Source organism: Esox lucius, chromosome 12 (genome assembly GCF_011004845.1).
Source record: "Esox lucius isolate fEsoLuc1 chromosome 12, fEsoLuc1.pri, whole genome shotgun sequence".
Taxonomy (NCBI): domain Eukaryota; kingdom Metazoa; phylum Chordata; class Actinopteri; order Esociformes; family Esocidae; genus Esox; species Esox lucius.
In genome coordinates, this window is record NC_047580.1 from 24925060 (window position 1) to 24947346 (window position 22287).

The window sequence follows — 22287 nt, forward strand, 5'->3', positions numbered from 1 at the left end:
TGATGGGTTTGTTGCTGTCCATGGTGCTAAATTGCGTAGTAGTAAGATGACCCATTCTTAAGAGCTTTTCAATCATATCTACCATCGACCACAATCACTAGAAGTTTCTGAACGTCTCCTCCGCCCTCCCTTTAAAAGATTTCATGACTGACATGCCTTTAAACGGCTCAATTACTGTAATCCTGAATTCCAGGCTGACCACAGCAGATAGCTAGCAACCTGCAGATTGTTTCCGGACAAGTTGATAGCAAATATCTATATTCCTTACCAACCTTTGGATATACTTAAAAAAAAACTTGGTGTTCGATCAAGGAAATAAGATCAGATTGCATGACTTAATTGCTGTATAAATGAATGGGCTAAGGATGGCCATATTACCGGAGTGGGGCACTATAAAATAGCTGGCTAAATCTACAACTTATTGTTTTTATTAAAAAGTGCCATACGTGATGTACCACCAGTTTTGAAAAATTGGTTATTGGTCCAAGTCTGCGCAGGTATTTGATGGTGGCTTTTTCCCAGAAGGCACATCGTGGTGTTCAACTGCGAGATGGCAGGAAAAGGTAAGATATAGTCAAGTTTGTGGTCTAGATGTCGAAGTCCTAAAATTTAATTGAAGGCTGGTCCTGTGTCTTTATCTCGTAAACGAGGAACTTATTAAGTGTTAGTTCATTGTTGTGCATGCAAGAACTGACCGTACATCAGGTCGACACGATATAATTTACAGTAATTTAAAGCTATACTTTACAAATGAAAATGCTAAAACAACATAAACAATGCAATACAACTTTACTTCTTCAGATGTTGAGGTATAGGGCTTTATTTTTTAATATTCTTCCAGAATCAATTACTATAATGTATACAATATCCTTTAGTGAAATTAAGCTGTTGCTCCAGGATTACAAGATAAATAGACTGACATTCACTTTCAAAAGCATCTGTCAGCTTTGTCAGCCTCATTCCATGTTAAACCATTAGGCCTACATACCATTGTCATGAAACACAATAAATAATTCTGGTAATTGCCAACACTTGTGTCAACAGGTGACCAACTAAAGAACTGGGTCACAGCTGTTATGCTCAATATGGTGCCTACTGTGCTCTGAGGCCTTATACCTTATTGCACCATCTAGGTATATAATACGTTTCTCAACTTGGCAATTTAAATATAATCTGTAGTACCTTATCATGCTGGCCTATCTCACAATACATTACTATGTAGTAGATCTGTCAAAGCTTAGTATATAGGTCTGTCATACCTTGTTCTATAATGTGTACTATCTTAATATTTTGTGTATTTTTATTGAACTAATATTTTACGAAGTTGACAAAGTTTGGGGATGTTTAACTGGTCATTAGGGTTTGAGGGCCAGATTGTATCATTTGTGTACTGGGATGTTTAGTGACGCCCGTATAATAACCAATCTTAAAAATGACACCCAACTTAGGGCAATGTCTGTGGTCACTGCCATAGGGCTTTAGGATCACCTTAGACCAGAGAAAAATGTACTTCCTGTTGGTCCTCCAACAACACTTCCAACAGCATCTGGAGTGGCATCAGGAATGGCAGGTCGCCTAGCAGTTAGAGATCCTGACCAGTAACTGCAGATCGTGTGATCAAATCCCAAACCAGGCAAGGGGAAAAGTCTCTCTGAGCTAGGCAGTTAGTCCTAAGTGCTCCAAGATTATTGCTGTATATGAAAATGTGTTCTCAGTCAAACCACCTGCTAAAATTAGGATAAAATCAAGGGTAAATAACCAGTGGTGGAAGGCAGGTTTTTATACATACTTGTACCATAGTCCATAGTCCTGTTATATTCTGTCAGAAGCAGGCCCTAACAAACCCTAACAAATATGTTCAAACAAATCCTCAGTATTATTGCATTTTTAGAGTAACTGACTCAATATTAAATACCAGCCCACCTGATAGAAAAAGAAAGAAATTACTTTTTGTAACGTACAGTATGCACACAGTGGTACATAGTGACTGTACTTTAATCTGTATAATAAACTTAGTAATTTAATAGTAGCAACCTACATAATGAACTCACAGTTACTTTATAGTAATAGCCTAGAAAAGCAAGTGATTTTTATCTTATAGGAGTATTCCAGATAATAAAGTCATAGGTACTTTACAGTAAGATCCTAGTGACTGAAGTTGGTGATTGAAGGGTCACTATGTTCTCTACACCTTTTACAGAGGATGGTGTCTCGTTGGCCGGCTCGGTGTCCGGCGACAAGTCCGACACCCTTGGCTCTACTGCCTCGGGCAAGAAGAGGGGTGGAGGACAGAAGAAGCAGATGCAAGCCAACAAATCTGCACTCCGAGCCCCTCGAGCCCTCTGCTGCCTCACCCTTAGTAACCCCATCCGTATGGCCGCCTTGGCCCTCGTTGAATGGAAATATCCTTCAATGACCATATTCCTCTGTGTATTTGTGTGCGTGGGGTGGGGGTTGTATGTATATTTGTGTGTGCACGTGTGTGTGTGTGTGTGTGTGTGTGTGCACATTCCTGATTCGATGTGTTTTAAAAAGTGTGTGGCCTTCTTAGAATATACATATATTTTATAAATACAAAGACGTATAATAAAAAGGACAAAGATGTGCTAGTCAGATGAGGGTTTTGGATTTGAGCGTTTCTTCATGCTTTTTGTCTACGTATGCTGTGCATACCAGCTCAGTTTAAAAACGTGTCAGAGTGTGATTAAAAAAAACACAATGATATATGATTCGGTGTTATCTCTATTATATACCCTTAACTGTGGCCCTGCAGACCTTTTGATATTTTCATTCTACTTGCTATCTTTGCCAACTGTGTGGCTCTGGGTGTATCTAAACCTTTCCCAGAAGAAGACTCCAATTCCACCAACCACAACCTGGTAAGTTTGTGCAAGGTGGATGATACAGGAACTGTCATGTCAATCAGGGCGGTCATAGCGGCTGGAAAGAGGGTCCTTTTGGCAGTGCTTTATAAGGACCAAATGTGAGAGCCTGAAGGTTTTTTGTAAAGAGGCTTGTCGAGGGTGGTATTGTAGACTATGAACGATCTAAACAGGTTTCTGAGTAGTTTGTGGTGTAGCGTTAATGATACGAGGTTATGGTAGGTGAGTTGACCAGGTGACAGAAACCAGGTGACAGTGTGAGGGATAATGAAATTCTACAGAGAAAATCTGCTCTGTTAGAGAGGCTATTAAAACAAGACTAAATCTAAATCTAAAATGACCAAAATAAAATTATTATGCCTGAATGCCAAGCACATCTGGTGAAAACTAAGTACCGCCCATCATCTGAATAATACTATCCATACTATAAAGCATGGTGGTGGGAGCATCATGCTATGGGGATGCTTCTTAGTGGCAGGGTCTGGGAGACCTGGGAGTCATGATTCAGGAAAGGATGAACAGAGAATAATACTGAGGACCTTGAAGGAAACTTGATCCAGAGTGCACCAAGACCACTGTGGGCAAAGATTCAACTTTCAGCATGACAATGACCTGAAGCACATGGCCAAGACAGTGCTGGAGTGGCTTCGGGAAAAGTCTGTGAATGTCCTTGAATTGCCAAGCCAAAGCCCAGACCTGAAACCCATTGAATATTGCAGATCACTGAAGCTCCCCATCCAATCTGACAGAGCTTGAGCAGATCTACAAGGAAGATTGGGAGAAACTAAGGCACTTTTACAAAGTACTGAATTAAGGTTCTGAACACTTACATACATGAGAGATTTCAGCAATTTCTTTTCAGTAAATTTGAAAAAAACTAAATATTTTTTGGCATTGTCATTATGAGGAGTTGTTTATGATGGCAACAAATAATAATTTCATAATTTCTTAATGAAATCTACAATGCAAAATTTAGGGTTATGAATACTTTCCAAAGGCACTGTGTCTGCTCTCTTGCTATATAGCTCACATTCTACATTTAACGTTGGACATATTAGGTACTGAATGGTGAGGACGATGTGATCTGTTAGTAGAGTGAAATCTATTTGTAACATCCATCAGAATATTCTTCCAAGAGGAGTTGGATGTGGGGTAGTAGGACACAAATCGTTGTGTTGAGTCTTTTTGATCAATCTGCTTGGCTGTGCAAACTAGATCTTGGTGTAGATCCCTTTATTGGATTGGAAACTGAGGCTGAAGCCTTATTCTTCAGGTTGGCACCCTTCTCTCTAGTGTAGAGATTCCCAGTAGTTTGGGAACTTTGTAGTAGTTTTGCAGTGTACAGTGTTTATGCACTGTGTGAATGAAAATACAATTCCCTTAGTATGAAGTTAATCATTAGATGCTTATAAGGCAATGTTGCAAACAAGAGGGCCTTAAGAACTAAATAAATAGAATTCAGCAATCACCACCATTATTATTTTAATGAATTCATTAACGATTCTACTACAGCCTCTTAGTTCATAGTGAAGATCTGACTTTCTAGTCATCACCTCACTTTTTTGGACCGTTGTGCTTTGGCCAGGATTTGGCTGCCTTCCTGTTGACGTAGGGACTGTGGTGCCCTGGATTAACTGCATTAGGATTCATTAGGCCAAGGGCTACTGACTGGCGCTCTTGTGACAAGCCTATTAGGCCTGTTTTAGGCAGTAGGTTTAAAGGACAAAAGCTACTGTAGTCGTTACCTATAGGACACGTTGATTCTGAAAAGGCTCCCTGTGGCTGTGAACCCGTTGTGTCCATCATTTCACCATACCATACCTTACCACACTCTACCCTGCCACACCACAACATAACCCTACTTCAACATATCCTACCACTCTTAACATGTCCTACCCTACAATACCACACCGTGCAATACCATCGACCGTACCTCATAAAATCCTTCCATATACGATCATATGACCACATGTATACGTCACCAAGCTGTCTTCTTCTCTGCGAGTGCAGGAACAAGTAGAGTACATTTTCCTGGTCATCTTCACCATTGAGACCTTCACTAAGATCCTGGCCTATGGCTTGGTCATGCACCCCAGCGCCTACATCCGCAGTGGCTGGAATTTGCTTGATTTTGTCATCGTTATTGTTGGGTAAGCTAGCTGATGTCTTCGTTCCACTACTGTTACGATCTCCTTTCTGTTTTCGTGTTTGAAAAGTATTGTGCTGCCTGTTGGGTTGTTTTTATAACAGTATTGTGATGACTGTTGTGTTGTTGTTTTAACAGCATTGTGCTGACTGTTGTGTTGTTGTTTTAACAGCATTGTGCTGACTGTTGTGTTGTTGTTTTAACAGCATTGTGCTGACTGTTGTGTTGTTGCTTTAACAATATCGTAGTGACGGCTGGGTTGTCGTTTTAACAGTATTGTGCTGACTTTATGTGTGTTGTTTCAGTTTGTTCAGCGTGGTTGCTGAGGGGACGTCTGAACACAAGCCTGGAGAGGCCCATCATGCAGCAGGCAAACCTGGAGGACTGGATGTTAAAGCTCTGCGAGCCTTTAGGGTGCTGCGACCCCTTCGGCTGGTGTCTGGTGTGCCCAGTAAGTGTGCGTGTGTTTCACTAAAACCCATTTCTATGCTGTGCGTACGTGTGTTAATATGTTTGCGTGTGTTTGTGTGCGTTTTTTCCAGGTCTACAGATTGTGTTGAACTCCATCATGAAGGCCATGGTTCCCCTGCTCCACATTGGTCTGTTGGTCATGTTCGTCATTATCATCTATGCAATTATTGGCCTGGAGCTGTTCCTTGGCAGGATGCACAAGACCTGTTTCTACATGGGAACCGGTACAAACTCCCCATCTGCCACAGAAACCAGTTTACTTTTGAACTGTCCAATATTGTACACACTTACAAACATTATACGAAAGTGTTACATTTGTGTAATTGTACTAAAATAACTAAACTAATTAATTACATACTATGGAAGTTGCTTATCACCTAATGATTTGGAAGCTAGCATACTATCACAAGATTTCCATATTTTCTTACAAAATAAGATGTGTCTTGATTATTAAACATCTCACGTTGCTCTCCCAGATCTGAATGTGGATGATGACCCAACGCCATGTGCGTTTGCTGGGAACGGGCGTGAGTGTGTGGGGAATGGGACGGAGTGCAGAGGACCCTGGGAGGGGCCTAACGGTGGGATCACCAACTTCGACAACATCTTCTTTGCCATGTTGACCGTGTTCCAGTGTATCACCATGGAGGGTTGGACCGATGTGCTCTACTGGGTAACATCACTTACTTTATTTGCCATCTAAATTGGTGTCCTATTCCCCATAGTGTATCAGGTTTGATCTGAGCACTGTGGCCCTCATGGACCCTGGTCAAATGCTTTGCACTACATAGGTGTAGTGTACCTATAATCCTTTTCTTCGTCTTCCTACTTCTCAGATTTTTAGTTTTGAATCTTGAACACAATGTTTGATTGACTCTCGCTGTTCTCCTGCAGATGAATGATGCCATTGGCTTTGAGATGCCCTGGGTGTACTTTGTCTCTCTGGTCATCTTTGGCTCGTTCTTCGTACTCAATCTTGTATTGGGAGTGTTGAGCGGGTGAGTCAATTGAAGTTCTAGTGTATGTCTATGTGTTTGTCCTAGTCTAGGCTGTGGGCTGACCCTCTGCTATTTATGTCTGTGTCCAGAGAGTTCTCCAAAGAAAGAGAGAAGGCTGTTGCTCGTGGAGAGCTGCAGGATGCCCAGAATAAAAAACAGATGGAGGAGGATATGTGTGGCTACATGGACTGGCTTATTGAGGCAGAGGACGTGGACGAAGAAGGAAACAAGCGTATGCTTAACTGATGGACTGAGACACACACACACACACAAACAAATGAATGTAAACTTCCATATACCCATAGTCAGCCTTTCCCTTCTATCTCCCAACAAGGTGCTGCTGTTGCCAAGAAGAAGTTAATGAAGAAGTATGGCTGGTATAAACACAGCGAGGACGGAGGTCTGTCCTGTCATTCTCACCTCACTGTTCCTGTCTTAGTACCTGACATCCTGTCATTCTCCCCTCACTGTTCCTGTCTTAGTACCGGACATCCTGTCATTCGCCCCTCACTGTTCCTCTCTTAGTACCTGACATCCTGTCATTCTCCCCTCACTGTTCCTGTCTTAGTACCGGACATCCTGTCATTCTCCCCTCATTGTTCCTGCATGTATGAGTTCCTGTGCTGCTTGACTCCACAGTCCAATCTATGGTTGTGCTATGTTTTCAACAGAATCGGATTCAGACTCTGAATTTGAAGCATATCTTGATGATGACAATGGCTGCTGCGCATCTCTTATGTAAATATATCCATAAATACGTTTTTTTGAATACATTATAATACTTTTTCCAGCAGTGTTATGATGTAATGACTATTTCTCCTGTTTTTGCAGGGCTAAGATGATGGCCAACAGTTTCTGGTCAGTGTAGACACAAATCCTTTATTTTAATTTTATAAAAATGTACACAACACTGCAGATAATTAAGAATGGTGGTTTCTGTCCCTTCCCTCCCCTTATGACATGTCCCCTGTCTTCGTCTTCGCTCAGTGACCAGTTATGCCAGCTGAACCATGCCTTTCGGAAGAACTGTCGCGTCGCCGTCAAATCCCAGAACTTCTACTGGCTGGTGCTTCTCCTGGTGTTTCTCAACACTGCTGCCAGTGCCTCAGAACACTACGGCCAGCCCAAGTGGCTCACTGAGATGCAGGGTCAGCATACACCAGAGGGACTTAAGGGACAGATCCTTTTCTGCTTGGGATTTACACCTTTCTGTTACTGGTCAAACACTATAACCACTAGGCGAGATCTGCCATCTCCCTATAAGCAATATCATATTCTCTGCAATCCAGTAGCTTTAAATGATGGTATACAGTATACATCAAGAATAATACATTAATGCATAAACACATGTAGAAATGACTTTTCTTTTCTCTGTCTTTCCTTTAGAGCGAGCCAATAAGATTCTTTTGATGTTATTCACACTGGAGATGCTGTTGAAGATGTATAGTTTTGGCTTCCAGATTCACTTCATGGCTCTGTTTAACCGCTTTGACTGCTTTGTGGTGTGTGGTGGTATCCTGGAGACCGTACTGGTTGAGTTGGATGTCATCCCTCCCATTGGCATCTCTGTGCTGCGCTGTGTCCGTCTCCTCAGGGTATTCAAGGTCACACGGTAGGTACCTTGGTTTTCTAGCTCATGATGTCTGTGGACTTGCCAGCTTGGTCTAGTCAGACAGTTATTTAATTATATTTGAATATACAGGGCTCTAATAATAAAACAACATGAAACAATATGAAGGAAAGAGGCTTGCCTTCTCTGAAAGCAGTTATCATGCTGGTAACATCCATGGCTCACGGGCTGGGTTCTAATGGAGAGAGAGGAGAAGCTGGATCAATAACAGAATCATTTGACAACATAGCAGTGTTTCAGTCACACAAGACCGGCTGTGAGTGAAGCCTGTCCCAAACCTGTCGTGTTGTGTCAGTATAGATTAAAATTCACCAGCATCGTCTGATGAGCTACTTTTATTCAAGTGGCAGCTCATTAGTGTTTCCTAACCTTTGTTTAACAACACAAATGAGCGGTCTCTTTGACAACATTCCAACAGGATGTAAGACACCCAAAAAATACAGATGGCTAATTACAGCAAACTATATGTACTATAACTGTAAATACTATAAATGTAGATTTATACCTGTAAATAATATAACTGTAGATACTATAACTGTAGATCTATAACTGTAAATACTATAACTGTAGATCTACAACTGTAAATACTATAACTGTAAATACTATAACTGTAAATTTATAACTGTAGATTATGGCACAAGGGACACATGCATTCAGCATGGAAAGTTATGGCATACCTTAAATATCTACCCTGAAACACACAACACATCTGTCTCCCATTCAGGCACTGGGCAGCCCTGTCAAACCTGGTCAATTCGCTGCTAAACTCCATGAAGGCTATCTGCTCCTTGTTGCTCCTTCTCTTCCTCTTCCTCATCATCTTTTCCCTGCTGGGCATGCAGCTGTTTGGGGGAAAATTCAACTTTGACGAGACTCAGATGAAGAGGAGCACATTCGACACTTTCCCTCAGGCCTTGCTCACCTGCTTCCAGGTGATGTGCACTTCTTCACCCCTCACACTGCTGCCGCGTTCTGCACGCATCTGCTTTTCCTCAAAGCCTTTTTGTCTCTCTATTCCGTCTTCGTAGATTCTCACAGGAGAAGACTGGAATGCTGTGATGTATGATGGGATCATGGCATATGGAGGGCCGATCTTTCCACAGATGATCGTGTGCGTCTACTTTGTTGCCCTTTTCGTCGTTGGAAACTGTATCCTTTTGTGTCATCAAGACAGTAAATGCACATTTAATGTGGACAAACCTCTGTGACTGTTCTCTATGCAGTCAGTGTGTCCTGAATCTCTTGGTCAGTTCCTTCATCTCCCGATCAGATATCCTGCTCAATGTCTTCTTGGCTATTGCTGTGGACAACTTGGCGGGAGATGGTGGAAAAAAGAAAATAGAGTAAGATTTATTGAATGGCATTTTTTTATGAAAAGTTAAATGTTTCATTTGACATTCTGGGCATATGAAACATGCAGTAAGTAAGGACAGCTTATGAAGGGTGAACAAAGACTAAGCGCTGAATTTATGTTTTTTGCAGAGAGAAAAAAGAGGAGGAAGAGGACTGGGATGAAGATGAAGACAAAGAGGATGAAGATGCAGGCGTATGTACCTACATTTTGATTAATGCCACAAAATAGGTATAACATTTTTCTTCATGAACTACAATGAACTTCTCCCACTGATTAATGGTTCAGGAGAAGCTGTGATCATGGTGTTTTAAAGATCACATGATAGACAGTTGTTGTGTCCACTCTTCCCGTCAGAATGAGTTGGATGACTGGGAGGAGAATGAAGAGCTGAGAGCCATCGAGGGCCTGGAGGGTGAGTGTTGTTCCGCCACAGAGGGTTTCTCACTGGGTGACTTGCAGATTGGACGGAAATATCTGATCCACTCCACTCTCTAGGAATTATGCCTGCCAAGCCAGAGTTTTCCGCTCCAAAGGAGAAGATTGAACCCATCCCAGATGGGAGCTCTTTCTTCATTCTTGGAAAGAGAAATTGGTAAGTTGCCGCCTCAGTAGGCCACTATCAGTCTTAATGCACTCCCTCCGTTCAGAACGTCGGTGTCATTGGCGTGGTCTGTCCTTTCCCCTCAGCCTTCGAGTGGCATGCCACAACCTCATTCACCACCCGTACTTCACCAACCTCATCCTTGTCTTCATCATACTCAGTAGCATTTCCCTGGCTGCTGAAGATCCAATCCGAGCTCACTCCTTCAGGAACAATGTAAGGCAGACAAGCAGCGCAACCAGTCAGCGTTCAGTACCACTTCCACTCACGAACAGCCAATAGCCAAGAACACACAACAACTTCACAACACCCTTTGCCATAAATCTCCCCTTACTGTCTAATGCCTCATACCCACCTAACACCTGCAATTACTAGTGTTTTGATATGACTGACATTATTATGCAGACGTAGCATATCTTCTTTTTCCTCAGATGCTTGGATACGCTGATTATGCATTCACCTCCATATTCACTGTGGAAATCATACTGAAGGTAAAATGTGACCATACTTGAGGCAGATAAGGCCGTACACTACATTTTGGAATTAGGTCTAATTGTAAATGTTCTTGACAATGTTTTGCTAACCTGTAATGGTGCCATTTAGAATAAGCCACAAGTTTCTCTCTCTCTAGGTGACGGTATTCGGTGCATTCCTTCATCCTGGCTCCTTCTGTCGGAACGCCTTTAATCTCCTGGACCTGCTGGTCGTCAGTGTATCTCTGGCATCCTTCTTCCTCCAGTGAGTATCCCTTCAAATGTTAACCAAGCGTGCTCCAACCTTCAGTGCTTTAAAGCTTCTGCCATGGTTCGGGTTGTTCAGGTTGTGCTGTTTGATGTGCTGTCTTTGTCTTTGTGCACCTGCGGCCATCTTGCTCATAAATAACTTGTCTCTGCAAACGTGTTGTATATGACAGATGTCTAGCAGCCAAGATGGCGATGAGCCGTTTCAAACTGCTCTTAAAGCAGATTTAAAATGTTCCTGAACTTTCTGGTTTTGGAGTTTCACCTGCAACTGGAAAAATATGTTTATAGGAAACTGAGTCCAATAGTTTTAATAAGTAGTTTGCTGAAAAAAAACAATAATCTGTGGGTGCGTGGAAGACCTATCTGTGTGTGTGTGTGTGCAAAGGGACGTTGAAAGAATTATGACCTGTTTTTATCTCTACATTGTCATGTTACTGTAACAACCTTGTATGTTGGTCCGACAAGAAATGTTCTGTGGTTCATTCTCACACTCTCGTCTGCCTCCCTTTCACTCTCAGTTCGAGTGCAATCTCTGTGGTCAAGATCTTCAGGGTACTGAAAGTGCTCAGGCCACTACGAGCCATCAACAGAGCCAAAGGACTCAAGGTAGCCATTTGACTACTCCCTGTCTCACTGTCTCTCCTTAAATTTCTTCCTCCGTCCTTCGCTCTCTCAAATGACAGCTTGTTTCTGTGTTTCTGTTGACAGAATGTTGTGCAGTGCGTGTTTGTGGCAATCAAAACCATCGGAAACATCTTGATCGTCACAACTCTCCTGCAGTTCATGTTTGCTTGTATTGGCGTGCAGCTTTTCAAGGTCCTTTTTCCTTGCTTTTCACCTGTCTTCAGAAAAACCCCCACATCTCATCATTTAACTGATGTGTTGGTCTGGTTTGTGTGTTACAGGGCAGATTCTACAGATGCACCGACGAAGCCAAACACACTCCTTACGAGTGCATGTAAGACTCGGGCTCTATCTCACAGCGCTTCTCCGTACATGCCATAATGGGATTACTATTAAGCACAGCTTTATTCCTCTGTTTGCCCCGCGTGTACGTGTGTGTTCTTGTGTTTTAGGGGGACGTTTGTGGTGTACAAGGACGGCGATATGAATCACCCCATGGTGAGAGAGAGGAAATGGGAAAACAGTGAATTCAACTTTGACAATGTGCTGCAGGGCATGTTGGCCCTGTTCACTGTGTCTACGTTCGAAGGCTGGCCACAGTGAGTGCCGACGCCACGCATTCAGCACATAACCACGACGAGCTGTTTGTCCGGCATAGCTGTTGGTGCTGTCCTTTTCAGCTCTTGTGTTTAAAACCCTCAGGCTTCTGTACAAGGCCATTGACGCCAATGCAGCGAACCACGGCCCCATCTACAACTACCGCGTGGAGATCTCCATATTCTTCATCATCTACATCATCATCATCGCCTTCTTCATGATGAACATCTTCGTGGGTTTCGTCATTATCACTTTCCGTGAGCAGGGAGAATCCGAGTTCAAGAACTGCGAACTGAACAAAAATCAAGTTAGTCTTTTTCTTTCGGTAATATATTACAATGTTCATCGTCGTTAAAAGGCTACTTGCCTTAATATTATGTGAAGCCACTGAGTCCACCTTTCCTGTGATACCTGTCCTGCCTTCTACAGAGACAGTGTGTACAGTATGCTCTGAAAGCCAAACCCATTAAGATCTACATTCCCAGAAACCCATCCCAGCTAAAGTTCTGGAAGATCATCGCGTCAAGCCAGTTCGAGTACATCATGTTTGTCCTCATTCTTCTCAATACCCTCACCTTGGCTGTGCAGGTACAGTTCTCGAGCAGTCATAAAGGACACCTAATGGATGTCACAACTGGAATAAGATGGCAATGCGTTTGTTTATAACTGATGGAAGATTCATGGTTTGGGGAAGATACGTTACCCTTTTATGTCGATGAAAGGTAATGTGCTGCTGCCTGTCTCTGTGCTCCCCTTCAGCATTATCAGCAGTCTAAACTGTTCAACTCAATCATGGACATCCTCAACTTGATCTTCACTGCCCTCTTTACTGTGGAGATGGTCATCAAGCTACTGGCTCTCAGAACACATGTGAGTTCAATAGGCTTTAAGTGGACACATTTTCACATCAATACTGTGTTCTAAAATAATATTCTAACCTATGTTGTATTGTTCTGTTGCAATTTTCTAATATTGCATTCTATTGACTGTGTGTGTATGTGTGTGTGTGTGTGTGTATATGTGCGTATATGTGTGTGTTTGTTTATCTGTGTTTCCAGCAATATTTCATTGATGCTTGGAACACTTTTGATGCTCTGATCGTAGTGGGCAGCGTGCTGGACATCATGGTGTCAGAGCTCAGTGTGAGTACTCTGTTTAACTATCTATTACTCTCTCTAACATCATCAACTATTTGTTTACCTCAAGGAAACGAGATACTTCTAAAACGCTTTGAAGGCAGGCCCGCACTCACGACGTGTACAGTTAATTATTGTAACATACAGTATCAAGATCTGTCTGGCAAGGAAATTGCATTATATTACTACTGTTTAGGCCACAGCCAGTAAAGCTGTAGGGTGTTTATATATGGTCTGATATCTGATGTATATTCTCTGTTTTCTTTTTGATTCTGTAATTGCTGAAAAAAATCTAATCGATCCAGGGAGGAGACGAGGATGCAGAAGTAAGACAACAATATATACACAACTAATTTCCCTCTCTTTCTCCCTCTGTCTTTCTCTCTTGCTTCTTCTCTAGTTCCCTCCCTCTCTCTCTCTCTCTCTCTCTCTTTCTTTATCTCTATCTCTCTCGGCTACTCTGTCGTTTTTGTTTGTTTCTCCATAATTTGTGTGGAACAAGCTTGTGTTTTTTAAACACTCTGTGTTTTTCTCCAGGTTGTCGAAGCTGCTGTCAAAACTGTAGCAGTGGCGGGGGCTCCAGCCGGGGCCAAGAAGGAAAGTGGAAAGGTGTCCATCACGTTCTTCCGTTTGTTCAGAGTCTTGCGATTGGTCAAGCTACTCAGTAAAGGCGAGGGCATTCGAACCCTCCTCTGGACTTTTGTCAAGTCACTCCAGGTCAGTGATATACCCTGACAGAAGCCAAAGACAGACATTCAGAGAGACATACCAACACATCAACACACTTTCACTTAGATTTTGTTTCTACCTCTCCTTTTGCACAGGCCTTGCCATATGTCGGCCTCCTCATTGCCATGATTTTCTTCATCTATGCAGTGATTGGTATGCAGGTAGGTCTGCTCACACATATTGTGACACCTGGCTAAAGGTTTTCAGCAGCCGCTTGTCTCAGTCTGGCCTGTTCTCTCTCGTTCTGCAGACATTTGGAAAGATTGCAATAGATGACAACTCACATATTAACCGGAACAACAACTTCCAGACCTTCTTCATGTCCGTGCTGCTCCTCTTTAGGTAGAATCTTCCTCCATTTGATACTGTCTCCTTTTGACACCCAACTCTCCACTTTCATCATTTCATTCTTTGATTTACCATAGTTCTCTTCTCTCCCTTTTCTCTTCACTTATCCTTCTCAGTCCTGACATACCATATCTCTCTCAGTCCTGATGTGTTTATCTCTCTCAGTCCTGACATGCATATCTCTCTCAGTCCTGATGTGTTTATATCTCTCAGTCCTGACATGCATATCTCTCTCAGTCCTGATGTGTTTATCTCTCTCAGTCCTGACATGCATATCTCTCTCAGTCGTGATGTGTTTATCTCTCTCAGTCCTGACATGCATATCTCTTTCAGTGCTGAAGTGTTTATCTCTCCCAGTCTTGACATTTATATCTCTCTCAGTCCTGATGTGTTTATCTCTCTCAGTCTTGACATTTATATCTCTTTCAGTCCTGATGTGTTTATCTCTCCCAGTCATGACATGCATATCTCTCTCAGTCATGATGTGTGTACCTTCTTGTAGGTGTGCTACTGGAGAGCAGTGGCAGGAGATCATGCTGGCAGCATTGCCAGGGAGACGCTGTGACCCTGAGTCAGACTTTGAGCCCGGGGAGGAGAACATGTGTGGAAGTAACCTGGCCTACATCTACTTCATCAGCTTCTTCATGCTCTGTGCTTTCCTGGTGAGATGCCAAGGCTGAAGGAGAGGCAGGATTCAGGCCAGCCTGAATAAAGTTCAGGGATGTTGATTGCAGACATTTTAAAGCAGACCATCTGTGACTCATCCATACTGGGTTCCTCTTCTCAGATCATTAACTTGTTCATTGCTGTCATCATGGACAACTTTGAGTACCTGACCAGAGACTGGACTGTGCTGGGTACTCATCACCTGGACGAGTTCAAGAGAGTTTGGTCTGATTATGACCCCGAGGCCACGTAAGACGCCACTCTTTCTGTCTCTTTTTTATTCATTTGAAGTAATACATTATCAACCCTGTCAAATGAAATAGGTACACCTCCTGTCCTCTGTCTCCCATTTTCAATGGTTCTCGTCCATCCTTCCATTCTCTCATGACCCTTGTCCACGTTCCCATTGGCTTACAGAGATGTACATGTGTAGCTGTGTGTTTGTGTTGCAGAGGTCGAATCAAACACATCGATGTGGTCACGATGCTGCGCAGGATCCAGCCCCCCCTTGGTTTTGGAAAACTCTGCCCCCATCGTGTGGCCTGCAAGGTAGAGCACATCACTGCCCCATTCATTCATCAACAAATAAATGTTGTTCACTCGCTCTAATCTTGTATTTGTGGCCAAAGCATGAATCGGAGAAACGCTACAAAAAAATGCACCTCAAACAAATAAGCTTGTTATTTCCTCATAGAGTATGATGTCATGCTCCTGCTGAAAAAAAGCTGGCCAATCAGCAGACTAGAAAAGGATGAGCTGGTTAATCAGCGGTCTACTCGCATGCCTATTTTTAACTCCCGCGACATTCTGTTACCACTTCTTTGGAAGGAAAACTATTTCACACTAATTGAATGATTTAAAAGTAAAGCTCATGGAAATTTGCATTATAATCAACATGGTATTTTTTTGCATATTTGAATGCCTAATATGTGTCATAAATTGAGCGGTGCAAATTATATCCTCAACATTTAGTCAGACACATACATAGAAGCCTGTATAATCTTGTGAGACTGAACGTGTTACCAAACCTTTCTCTTAGGAAATACATTTTTTTTTAACATGTGGAAATAGTCCAATGTGTACATATTGACTCTCACTGTCTTGGCTGTCTGTCCTCATCTTCCCCCTGCCAATCCAATTAAGAGCCCCGCCCCCGCCCCGCCCCTTCCTCCCTCTGACTCTAATTAATCTGCTGGCTTGTCCTGTCAGAGACTGGTTGCTATGAACGTGCCGCTGCACAGCGATGGGACAGTGACATTCAACGCCACCCTGTTTGCACTGGTCAGAACCTCACTCAAGATCAAGACTGATGGTCAGTCAGGTCACTCACACATCATGTTTCAGGGCCATGGTGCATGCATCCTTGTAGCCCGGTGTTTTCACGGTTCTGGTTCTCTCCACTAGGGCCCGTTGACCAGGACAACGAGGAGCTCAGGGCCATCATTAAGAAGATATGGAAACGCACTAAACCCAAGCTGCTTGAAGAGGTCATTCCTCCCCCCAGAGGTAAACCACAGAAGTGCCCATTCATCCAACATATGGAGACATGTTTTCTATTTGGCAGAACCTGACCTGCATATTTTAGAAACACCTTTTGCAAAATGTTAAATTTAAATGTAATCAGTGAATGTTAGAAACTGTAAAGTACATTTCTGAGAGATTATAAGAAGAATGCTACTCATGATACTCCAAATCAGGCCATTACAGTTAAACCACATGCAATATAGGGGAAGCTCTACATGATTGATCTATGTAATTGTTATGACTTTGTATGATATTGCTGAGATGCAAGGAACATTTGGGTTACTAGTTTGCAATTTTTATTTATTGATCTATTGAAATTGCTAAAATGCAAACTTTCTCTTTAATCAGCTTGGAATCAAAATATTAGGCCATTGTGCATTATTGTTTTTGCTGCCATTTCTTTTAATTTTAATTATTAATTTGCCATTTTTCTGGTATAATATTGTTTTGAAGAGGGTAATATATGTTGAAACTACATTTCCACTTTTGCTAATGTTTTGCAGTTTTGTATGTTGAGACATTATTCTAAAAATGCTAATATGTGATTGGTCATAACTGCATAATCATGCACAACACTACTCTATAACCACATGAAATCTTATGGCACATTGTGGTTTTATTTTATTTTATAATATTTATTATGGATTTTCCTGACTCAGGGGAAGAGGTTACTTGTGGAAAGTTCTATGCCAGCTTCCTGATCCAAGACTACTTTAAAAAGTTCCGCAAAAGGAAAGAGCGGGAGAGGAAGAAGAAGGGTAAAGACAAGAAAGACTCTCTCCAGGTATATCTGTTACTGGTTTCAAGTTGTTCTGTCTGTCTGGTCTCTTTGTGTGGGTGTGTCACAATGTGTCTTTGCGTGTGCTTCAGGCTGGGCTCCGGTCTCTACAGGCTCTGGCCCCTGAGCTGCATCTGGCCTTGGCAATGGAAGGAGAGGATGAGGAGGGGCTTGAAGGTATAGAGGGAGAACCGGATGAACATTTCTTCAAGGTTAGAGCACCTCTCAGTGACCCTCATTGGCTTGTCCGAATCGTGTTAAACTGACATTAAATAAACAAATGCTGTACAATATGTGAACCTAGAAGTTTTTAGGATTTCCAACAAGCTGACTGTACCTGAAAGCCAATCCCTCCATTTCCCCCTCCAGAATGACAACGTTTTTGAAGATCCTGGCGTCTCTTCCCCAAATACTCGGTCCAACACTCCCATGCCGTCGGACACGGAGGAGGGCATCACCTCCTTTATGGAGCCCTTTGTCGAGCCCAAAATATTCCAAGAGGTGGTGACTGAACAGCCACTGACAGCAACCCAGAGTCCAGAATCAGTTCATACATCCTTTGAGGTGGTGACTGAACAGCCCTTGAAATCTGAGATCCTCCCTCCACCAGAGGAAATACCAGCTCCACCACTGCCTCCACCCGCACCGGCCGCATCCCCACCAGCGGAAGCACCACCCGAACCTAAAGTTGTGTCCCCGCCACACATGGCTGTCCAGTCGACACCTCAGATAGTGTTAGCCCCACCAGAACCGGAGGCAACTCAAGTGATCTTAGAGACAGTCCCCCCACCTCCGCCACCAGAGCCTGTGACAGAGGTCGGGGGGGCGGGCGAGACGTACGCTGCACAGCAGGTGTATTACCCAGAGTACCCGGTGGGCGTTCCAGCCAATGACAGGTGAGCGGACAGAGGACAGAGATGGCTCTTCGTGTAAAGTGGTTCTGTTGTAGAGCAAGAGATGGCGGTACCCTGGGTGTGCGATCCTAAGCCGCTCAGTGGGTGTGTCATCTGCCAGGTTTGTGGGTATGATTCACATCGGGGACCAGAACGAGAAAAAAGTATGAAATTCTATGCCCACCTATTTGCTGTGAGTCGATAAGAGTGTCCGCTGAACGACTATAATGGAAAGATTTTCGCGTGTGCAACATGTTTTCATAGGTTTCCTCTTTCCACCGACTTCACAGGTATGTGTGCCAGGATCAGCCTGTGGCCTTTCCTGTCACACCAGAGTACGTGCAGAGCCCCGCTCCCAATGGGAGCGCAGCAGGTCCGCCCTACGCCAATGGCAACGCCATTAATGGGAACGGCTACAACGCCTCCATGAATGGAGGCAGCATCAACGGGAGTAGCATGAGTGGCTACACCAGCAACGGCTACAACGGAAATGACCACAGTGGCAATGGCCACAGCAATGGGTTCCAGCAGTACATGCGGAGACGTATCCTGCCCCCCACCCCTGCAGGCAAAGATTAAAGCTCCTCGTTGTTGTTCTTCCTCAGAAACCAGTAGAATCAGTAGGAAGAGAACTAAGAAGTCCCATTGACCGTCTTCGTTGATTTCCAATTTATTTTCCCTTCCAGGTCGAAAGCCGCCCTCCTTTAATATCCAGTGTCTGAAGGCACAGCACAGCGCAGATGACATCCCTATCCCTGGTACATATCAGGGAAACTCTCCCCCATGCAGATCCAGACTGGTAAGATACACACATAAATAACAAAACAAATATGCATAAGAACAAGGAAACAAATTCTCCCAACAGATCAGATATACATTTTGAGGAGGTTTCACGTATTTGCAATGTGGAATTTAACCCCCCATAAGACCTGAGCTTTGGTACAGGAATCCTAAAATGTCACATATGTGGCCACGGGGTCTTGGGAGGCTGAATCTGTTAAATGCAATCACAGAGGTCAATGTTAGCGTGTTCATCCTCGCGACGTTGTCCTTGGTTCTCCTCCAGACCCTGGACTCCCGCCGTAGCAGTGTCTCGTCCATGTCCTCAGCGTCCTGGGCCAACAACGGAGGCCCTGCGGGGTTGATGCCCGGAGCGGATACGACAGCAGCATCCTCAACTGCGGCCAAGAGAGGGCGTCTGCTCTACGCCCCCATAATGCTTGTCGATGAGACAGGGGGCACCCAACAGATGTGGGGAGACCGGGCTCACGCCTCCTCCAGCCTCCCTGCGGTTACCACTAAGCCCAGCGGCTGGTACCCCGGAGCACCGACGCTCCCTGGGCCCACGCACCCGAACAGGAGCTACACCAACGGCAGGGTGCCCTCCCAGATCAGCCAAAGCCTCATAGAGAAGGGGAGTGCAGACAGCCTGGTGGAGTCGGTAAGTGTTTGATTTAGATCTCAAGTCTGCACGTAAGCATTTATACCCAGTGATGTGCATTCCAAGCATTAGTTATTCACCATACAAAGTCGTTTTTAATAAAACCTGTAGACAGTGGGTGGTTGGGACATGGAAACAGAGAAAAACAGAGAGGAAGGGGGCGAGCAAAAGAAAGATAGAGAGATAGAGAGACAGAGAGAGGGATATGGAGGTACGAATGTATATGCATATATATATACTGTATATATGATTTTTAAGTAATTAATTTGCATTTTATTGCATGACATAAGTATTTGATACATCAGAAAAGCAGAACTTAATATTGGGTACAGAAAGGTATACATACATACAGAAAAAGTATTTGATAAACTGCCGATTTTGCAGGTTTTCCTACTTACAAAGAATGTAGAGGTCTGTAATTTTTATCATAGGTACACTTCAACTGTGAGAGACGGAATCTAAAACAGAAATCCATAAAATCTCATTGTATGATTTTTAAGTAATTATTTTGCATTTTATTGCATGACATAAGTATTTGATCACCTACTAACCAGTAAGAATTTCGGCTCTCACAGACCTGTTAGTTTTTCTGTAAGAAGCCCTCCTGTTCTCCACTCATTACCTGTATAAAAGACACCTGTCCACACACTCAATCAAACAGACTCCAATGGCCAAGACCAGAGAGCTGTTTAAGGAAATCAGGGATAAGAATGTACACCTGCACAAGGCTGGGATGGGCTTCAGGACAATAGGCAAGCAGCTTGGTGAGAAGGCAACAAATGTTGGCGCAATTATTAGAAAATGGAAGAAGTTCAAGATGACCGTCAATCTCCCTCGGTCTGGGGCTCCATTTAAGATCTCACCTCGTGGGGCATCAATGATCATGAAGAAGGTGAGGGGATCAGCCCAGAACTACACGGCAGGACCTGGTCAATGACCTGTAGAGAGCTGGGACCACAGTCTCAAAGAAAACCATTAGTAACACACTACGCCGTCATGGATTAAAATCCTGCAGCGCATGCAAGGTCCCCCTGCTCAAGCCAGCACATGTCCAGGCCCGTCATAAGTTTACCAATGACCATCTGGATGATCCAGAGGAGGAATGGGAGAAGTTCATGTGGTCTGATGAGACAAAAATAAAGCTTTTTGGTCTAAACTCCACTCGCCGTGTTTGGAGGAAGAAGAAAGATGAGTACAACCCCAAGAACACCATCCCAACTGTGAAACATGGAGGTGGAAACATCATTCTTTGGGGATGCTTTTCTGCAAAGGGGACAGGACGACTGCACCGTATTGAGGGGAGGATGGATGGGGCCATGTATGTGTATATATATACAGTGTATATATATTTTTGTTCACTGTTTCACTATTCTCTTTACTCTCCAACAGATCCTGATATCAGAAGGCTTGGGCCTTTATGCAAGAGACCCAAAGTTTGTGAACTTTGCCAAGCGGGAGATTGCTGATGCATGTAACATGACCATCGATGAGATGGAAAACGCAGCCACAGACCTTCTGACCCGTTCAGCAGGCCACCCAATAGGACGCTTCGAGGAGGAGCTGGCTGATGAGATGAACTGTGTGATATCCTACTGAGACTAAAGGAAGGAAACCGAAAGGAGGAGAGGGGAGCGAGGGACTAAAATAGGGGGTTAGAATGGGCTGGATACTTATTGCGGTTAGCATGCCGTCTTTCTCTTCAGGGTAATCATATTTTCCAGATGTTCTCAGGTAATTTGGCTTTGTTGAAAGCATCAGCGTGTCTTGAACCATACAGAATACTCAATACAGAGATCATTGATATTTCCCCAAAATACTTTTTAAATGAATTCCAGTGTGAAATGTAATTGTGCATTGTACTATAGCCTGCTGATCATAATTATTATTATTATTCTACTATAAAGTGTTATCTTTATTTTCAAAAGCATTTTTTTTTTTGCAATGTTTTCTATTTTGTACTATACATGATGTACCACCCAAATCATGCAATAAAACTGTTAGAACCATAGTAAAATAGATACATATTAAAAAGCAGGCATGAATCAAATGTGTTTTTTATGAACACCTGCCAATAGTGTGAGTGTGCTCCAGTTGTAATTATAGATCATGGGTTTATATGTGTCACGTCAGACCAGTGAAACCTTATCATAACATTAAAAGTAGCCCACTGAAACATTAGCATAACATTAACAGTAGCCCACTGAAACATTTCCAAAACATTAACAGTAGCCCACTGAAACATTACCATAACATTAGTGGTAGACTTTTAAACCACGTTATGCAGTATTAGATCAACAGAAATTCCACTGAAGAGTCTCATGACAGTCGTCTTCATCTTCCTAAGTGATATACTTGAAATAGTATTTGTATATTATGGTCAAGAGGAACACAACTTGTACACAACACTTAACTTGATAACATTTGTTAGAAAACATTTGTTAGGTTTGTTATATTGTGCCCGCTAACACTTTGACCTGCCTGGTATTTCTGTGTTTACAGTAATAAAGTATAATGTATTTTTCTCAAAGTCGTCATGTAGCTCGTTACTTTAAACAGACTCAGAGAAGTGTGGAGCCTTCGTTGCTGCCCTGTGCACCAGCTGACGCTGAGCCATGAGTTGGTGAGTATTAGACCCGGTATGGTTCAGTCGGTAGAGTGAAGTCACAACACCAAGGCTGTGGGTTCAATTCTGATGAGAGGCCAGCAAAAAGTAAATCATTCACTTA

General features: G+C 43.1%; 1 protein-coding gene across 1 annotated transcript; it reads left to right on the plus strand.

Moving 5' to 3' along the window:
• The first annotated feature begins 189 nt into the window (after positions 1 to 189).
• cacna1fa (calcium channel, voltage-dependent, L type, alpha 1F subunit a) lies at positions 190 to 22077 on the plus strand. Its single transcript, XM_010890753.3, has 47 exons — positions 190 to 563; positions 2201 to 2402; positions 2774 to 2879; positions 4893 to 5032; positions 5334 to 5479; positions 5571 to 5723; positions 5976 to 6172; positions 6394 to 6497; positions 6587 to 6729; positions 6832 to 6897; positions 7169 to 7235; positions 7329 to 7355; positions 7485 to 7645; positions 7884 to 8109; positions 8852 to 9059; positions 9156 to 9276; positions 9398 to 9470; positions 9610 to 9673; positions 9836 to 9893; positions 9977 to 10073; positions 10169 to 10298; positions 10514 to 10573; positions 10714 to 10820; positions 11344 to 11431; positions 11534 to 11641; positions 11731 to 11783; positions 11902 to 12048; positions 12152 to 12353; positions 12476 to 12634; positions 12806 to 12916; positions 13105 to 13188; positions 13488 to 13508; positions 13720 to 13899; positions 14007 to 14072; positions 14162 to 14253; positions 14762 to 14921; positions 15047 to 15174; positions 15378 to 15474; positions 16135 to 16237; positions 16330 to 16431; positions 17109 to 17233; positions 17320 to 17439; positions 17597 to 18123; positions 18411 to 18688; positions 18807 to 18919; positions 19187 to 19561; positions 20951 to 22077. The coding sequence occupies exons 1-47, from the start codon at positions 551 to 553 to the stop codon at positions 21155 to 21157; spliced, it is 6315 nt and encodes a 2104-aa protein (XP_010889055.2). The 5' UTR covers positions 190 to 550; the 3' UTR covers positions 21158 to 22077.
• Positions 22078 to 22287: the final 210 nt, after the last annotated feature.